This window comes from Chrysochloris asiatica, unplaced genomic scaffold (genome assembly GCF_000296735.1).
Source record: "Chrysochloris asiatica unplaced genomic scaffold, ChrAsi1.0 scaffold00031, whole genome shotgun sequence".
Taxonomy (NCBI): Eukaryota; Metazoa; Chordata; class Mammalia; order Afrosoricida; family Chrysochloridae; genus Chrysochloris; species Chrysochloris asiatica.
The window spans coordinates 1,251,293-1,257,971 of record NW_006408549.1 but is presented as its reverse complement, the minus strand read 5'-3'; the positions used below and the strand labels follow the sequence as shown (position 1 = coordinate 1,257,971).

The 6,679-nt window shown below is 35.5% G+C and overlaps 1 protein-coding gene across 2 annotated transcripts in view; it reads left to right on the top strand.

Moving 5' to 3' along the window:
* Positions 1 to 6,679, top strand: part of VPS13B (vacuolar protein sorting 13 homolog B (yeast)) — a 1,072,080-nt gene that overhangs the window by 823,876 nt on the left and 241,525 nt on the right. For both annotated transcript variants that reach the window (XM_006859183.1, XM_006859184.1), the window contains exon 36: positions 2,111 to 2,313. In XM_006859183.1, coding sequence (XP_006859245.1) covers positions 2,111 to 2,313 — 203 coding nt within the window. The remainder of the gene's footprint in view (positions 1 to 2,110; positions 2,314 to 6,679) is intronic.

Here is a 6,679-nt window from a genome sequence, read left to right as displayed (position 1 = left end):
CTATAGGTCGGAACCAACTCGACGGCACTTAACAACAACAACGTTTGTTCAAAGGCTGTCTGTCTGCTAGACAGAGGTTTCTTATGTGTGATTCCACCCCTTTTCCCCGAGACTGCCCTACCTGAGCTGCCTGGTCAGGGAAGTGCTGGAAGCTTCTCTCCCAATTGGGTTTTATAGGCTGTAATCTATGGTGGATTCTTGGTGTGGTGCTGTACAATAAGTACTGGACTGCTAACTGCAAGATCAGTGGTTCAAACACACCAGCTGCTCCTTGGAAACCCTCTAAAGAGTAACTTTACATAAGTCAGAACAATTTGACAGCACTTAACAACAACAGCAAGTCTTTACAGTGAGTGTCATGTTGCAGGTCTTCCTCCCACTGAGCTGCTGAGTGGGTTTAAACAGTCAACCTTCCAGTTAATAACTGAGCACGTAACTGTTGGCTCCCACAGGGCTCCTTAGTTGTGTTTGTCAGTGTAGGACAGTATAAGATGTTGTCTTTGAGATTAAAGGGTTCTGTAATCCGTTAATGCTCATTTTCTGGATGATTACCTTAAATGAAGTCTGTGCTTTTAAGACCCCATTATGACAAATTTCTGAATTGATGTTTTTGTTTAGCATATTTTTATGATTGAAAAATCTTAGGTATCTTAGGAAATGGAGTACAGTTAAATAACAAAATTATTATTTGAGTTATAAACTCCATAATAAAGATGATTTATTCTTGGGTAGGGAGTCCTGGTGTGATGTTGCTGGAAAATATGCTAGACTGTAAGGTTGGTGGTTCAAACATACCAGCCACTCCTTGGAAACCCTATACAGGGTCATTATGATTTGGAACTGACTTGACAGCACTTAACAACAAACATCAGTTCTTGCGTGAGGTTGTGTTTTGTGTATGTATGTGTTGCCCCCCCTTTTTTTCTATTTTTTTCTTTAGTGGGAGTGAAATGCACATTTTAATCAAGAAAAGTGCATAAATCAAAGGGACGTCTCAGTGCCATAATATATCCGATGAGGAAATCTAAGAAATGGATTTCCACCATGATAATTTTTAACAAATATCTCAGCCTTAAGGCTTTTGTGGGTATAATGCCTTCTGTGGAGGATTAAAAGTTGTGTCTCTTATTTCTGCAGTAGGAACATACAACATATATGAAGTTTTCAAGTCTCCACAAAATTAAAAATGCAGTGTGGGTACTGTACTTTGAAACATGTGTATATTGTAGGCCTAAGGTGTTTTTTAATCTTTCATCTTTTTTGAGGATCAAATGTCATGAGGAAAATAAGCCATGGGCATTACAAATGTGGTGAAATTCAATATTCACAATGACAATTCAGAATCTGAGCTCCTTGGAGGGAGAGTTAACCCACCACTCTGACATTGCATCTAAATATCTTCAAGTGTGCCATTGGTTTTATGAAAAGGTTTTGATCTATACTCCTACTTTAAGTTCAAAAGAAAACCTACATTTTAAAGTGTATTCCTTTTCTGGGTGTATTTACTTTGAACTAAAGCATATAGTTTTTCTCATAAATCTAACCTGCCACTATCTGTTTTTAAGACTTTGTAAACTTCAAGTGGTTATGATGTGTGAAGTTTGGATTAAACTAATTTTTTTTTTTCAGAAAACACATGTTATATATATTTTGATTGTTTTGAATTTTAACATAGGCCAATCAAACACTTGAATGTCTAAAAAAGTAATATACTGTATTCTGTTACTGTAAGAAAGAAATCACAGAAAATTGCCTTTCCCCATCATGTTAGCGATAGACAAATGAAGCAGCTGTTCTTATTCTCAATGTAGTTGTTTGAGAAACTTGCACAATTTAATCAAAACGTCTCTACTCATAAAACTTAAAATGCTCACACATGGAAAAAGTCATCATGTTTTGGCAAATATTGCTTTCTTAGGAATGTGAATGAGGTATATCTGCTTCATAACTCGCATTGCATATAGATGGCGTGAAACTGCGATGAACAGCCAAATGAAAAAGAAGATATTGACAAAGGATGAATTGATGCTGTTTAAAAAAATATTTTCCCAAACATACTTGTTTCACAAGAAAGAATTATTATAACTCTATTTACTCTTATTTATTGTAGGCATCATTCTTGGGTCATCATTTCTGCTCAGCATAGATGATCTTCTCCTTAGAACAAGCCTCAAGGAAAGAAGTCGAGTTCTGATAGGACCATGCTGTGCTACTGCCAATCTGGAAGCTAAATGGTGTAAGCACAGCGGCAATCCAGGCCCAGAACAATCCATACCAAAAGTGTCTATTGACGTAAGAGGAGGACTACTACAGGTCTGTGGTGGCTGGCTAACCTCTCCCCCTAAGTTTTAAACTTGCCTTTTGTTCACGTTTTTAACTGTTTGAATTTTAAGTCATGGTGTGCTGAGAAAAGGGTATTTATTGTCAGATTGCTATCATAGTACACCTTTATGTAAGAGCTTTATTGAGATATATTCGCATACCCTACAATTCATTTGTTTACAGCGTGCAGTTCAGTGGGTTTTGAATCTATTCAAAGTTATGTAGCCATCATCACAATCCATTTTAGAACATCTCATCACAACCACAATACACATCCCCTCTCCAACCCCCATACCTATTAGCCGTGGCGTCCATTGCCTAGTAATCCAACCACCACCACCACCTTCATCTTTGCAAATATCAGTGCTGCATTCTTTTTATGACCAACTACTTTTCTGTTGTGTAGATATGCTTCATTGTACTTACCTATTCATTACTTAATTTAGGCTCTTTTCTACTTTTGGGCTATTATGAATTATGCTTCTATGAAGATTTGTGTGCAAGTTTTGGTGTGGATTTGTTTCCACTTATCTTAGTTATAAAACTATGATTAGAATGGTAGGGTTATTATAACATTTTTTTTAAGTGTAGACATTTTTTATTGAGTTTTGGTGAAGGTTTACACATTTTAGATTCCCTTTTGACAGTTTCCACTCACATTGTTCAGTAACATTATTTATGTTTATCCCAAAATTTCATCATTTGTCATTTCTCTGTCCACTTATCTTCTCATCTTTATTTTTGAATGATTGTTGACCCTTTGGTCTCCTACTGATGGTTTTTAAGTACTACTCTGGCCTTACAGGTCTTGCATGCTGTCCTCTAAAAGATGGTCTCAGGGGAAAGGCTGGGCTCTAGGATTGAAGAGTCTCACCGGGCTACTGCTTTCTGAGAGTCGTCTCTTCACTACTGATTCAGTTTGTCTGGCTTAAAAACAAACAAACAAACAAAAAAACAAACTCTTGGTCTTCTATTGTTAATGTTTAATGTATCAAATCTGTCCTTGTGATGGCCTCGAAATATAGGTAGAATATGTTCAAGGTCATATTTTAGCTCTCTGGAATGGGCTTGTTTTAATTTTCTTCAGCTTTGACCTTAACTTGCATATAAGCAATTCGATAATCTGTCCACAGTCAGCCCCTGGCCTTGTTTTGGTTGATAGTATTGAGCTTTTACACCATCTCTTCCACATATATAATCAGTTTGATTCATGTGTATCTGATTGGTGGGATCCATATGAAAATTTGTATTTTTTGAAAAACATTTTTGCAATAAAGATCAATATTCTAGCATTAGTGAGCTGAAATGGACTGGTATTGTCATTTAAATCTGAGAAGCATAAGTTACCTTGCCAGGAAAGACAAATTCAAGAGGAATGGTGTAGCACTAGTTATTCAAAGAATATTTCAAGATGTATCTTGAAGTACAGTGCTGTCTGTGGTAGGATGATATCCATATATCTACAAGGAACATCAGTTAATACCATTATGATTACAATTTATGTACCAACCACTAAAGGCGGTGATGAGGAGATTAAAAAATTCTATTAACATCTTCTGTCTGCAATTGTCAAATATGCGATCAAGTTTTATTGATAATTGTTGGTGATTGGAATGTGAAAATTGGAGACAAAAAGAAAGGATCAGTAGTTGGAAAATATGGTGTTGGTAACAAATGATGCTGAGATCACATGATAGAATTTTGTAAGACCGATGACTTAATCATTGCAAACAGCTTCTTTCAACAGCATGAAAGGGAAGGATTAGAGACATGAAAACACTGCCTTCAGAAGTGTTTATGTTGAGAAACAATCACTTCACATTTTGATATTTTTGTTTAATAAAGGTTTCCATGATTTTGTAGCACTATTTTTTTTTACTTTAACTTCAGATGTTTTAAATTATGTTTTCTTGATGGAATGATCCTTTTTTTATTATGTAATATCCTTCTTGGGAGTCCTGGTGTGGGTCTGTGGGTTAATACGCTGGCCTGTAAGGTCTTCTGAACCGCAAGGTTGGCGGTTCAAGCTCACCAGTCACTCCTCAGAAGCCTTAAACAGGGTTACCATGAGTCAGAATTGACTGTATGACACTTAACAACAAAGTCCTTCTTAATCTCTACTATTAGATTTAGGTTTAAAGTCTGTTTTATCTGATACCAGTATAGCCACCTTGCTCTTTTTGATATATTGGTTGCACACAATAATTTTGTTTCTTGTAGATAGCAAAAGGATGGATAGTGATTTTTTTTTTTTTTTTAAATCCAGTCTGCCATTCTTGGCCTTTTGCATAGGGTTTTAAAAACATTAACACTTAAAGTTGCTATTGAAACTGTCTGTCTTACTAATTTTGCTGTTTGTTATTTGAGTATTTTGTGTCTTTATTTGTTATTTATTCTGATTTGTATTTGGTTTGTATTTGGCTGCTTTTTTGTGAAAAATCTCTTTGCTTACTTACTGTTTTCCACTAACTGTTTCTTCTTGGTGATTTCTTAGTGGGTAGCACACACAAAGGAAAATTCAAAGTTTGTGGGAAGATGTAATTAAGAGATAGTGGAATTTTTCCTCTATCTTTTGAAAATCCCTCTTAAGTTATATTAGACAACTTAACAGTTACAGCAGTGTTTAGCATGTGAGCAACAACTAATATATAACTTAACATAATTAATTTATTCCTTATATGCTCTTCCCTCTCTCGGATTTGTTGATGTCTCCATTAACATCAGTATATCTATTCATTTGAGAAGCTTACTTTGTACTTGTTACATTATGTTGTTTTGTTTATGGGTTTTAATTATGAAGTTTATTCCCTGAGAATATCCTACACTTGGTCTTTAGAATTGCCTGTGTTACGTTTTTGTTGCTTTTCTGTCTCTCAGAGTTTTTATATTTTCATGTGTTTTGAAGCGAGTATTTAGTTACTGCTCATTTCATTCCATTTGGAGTACTCCCTTTAATAATACTTACAGAGGTGGTCTGGTGGTGGCAAATGCCCAAGTTTTTATTTGGTTGGCAATGTATTGATTTGCCACTCAATTTTTTAATGATGGCTTAGCTGGGTAAAGAATTGTTGTTGGTAATTGTTTCTGTTCAGAATTTGGTATTTGCCACTCCATTGTCTCCTGGCCTTTAGACTTATTGGAGAGAAAGCCACAGTGATTCTCATAAAAGACTCCTGCTATGTCGTAATTTGTTTTTCTCTTGCTGCTTTCAGAAATCCATTCACTGTCTTTGGTTTTCAAGAATTTTATTAGCGTGTGGCTCAGAATTGATCTTTTGTGTCTCTTTTCATTGGGGTCCATGCGACTTGTATTTACAGGCTCTATTCCGAATTGGGAAATTTTTCTCTAATAAACTTTTAGAAAATTATTTCTAGCCCAATATTGTTTACTGAGAGTCTGCTATTCTAATGATAGGTTTCTTAACTGAATACCACTTTGTATTTGTTAACTTGTCTTTGTTCTTTTCTCTTGAAACTTGGTAAGTTCAGTGATTTTGTCTTCTAGTTCATTTTTTATTTCAACTCAGCTTTTTTGTTAAGTCTTTGTCATGTTTACCCTAATTCAGTTGGTTTATCCTTTAACTCCAGTAGTTCTCTTTATTATATATTTTTTAATGTTTTCAGTTTGCACATTGAATTTCTCATTTTTCCCCTGTTTCTTCCCTGATCTCTGTTAGTTTATGTTCTGTGTGCTCTTGCTTTCTTTCCTTACCACTCACTCATCTGTCAGTTTGCAGGACTATGATGGCTTGCATGTTTCCGTGATGATGAAGCTATGCCACTGGTATTTTAAATCCCAGCAGGGTACACTCATGGTGGACAGGTTTTAGCAGAGCTTCCAGATTAAGACAGAATAGGGAGGAGAGGTGGACTCCTTCTGAATGCTTAGCCACTAAAACCATTATTAATAGATGTGGAACACTGTCAGCACCAGAATATTGAATACCGAAACATGATCGATAGCACCACAATATTGTCAGATATAGTGCAGGAAGGCACTCAAAATAAGACTAGGAAAGAGCTGCCTCTTCAAAGTAGAGTTGACCTTGTAATGATTCAAATGGTTAAAGCCTTCGGGACCTTCATTGGCTGATGAAGGGTTTAAAATTCATCAATAGGGTGTAGAGTTGCTCTTTCCTACTTCTGTATATTCTTTTGGTTTTGAAGTGTTAACTGGCTCTTTTAGAATTATTAGTTACATTGTCTTTATCCATTGTTATGAGAAATTTAACAATATAAAGTTTTTCATCCTCTCACATGAATCACTAATGAATCATTAATTGTAAATTGTTTAATTCCACTGGTCATGCTTCTACTATTGTCGTTGTTGTTGTTATTAGGTGCCATTGAGTCAGTAC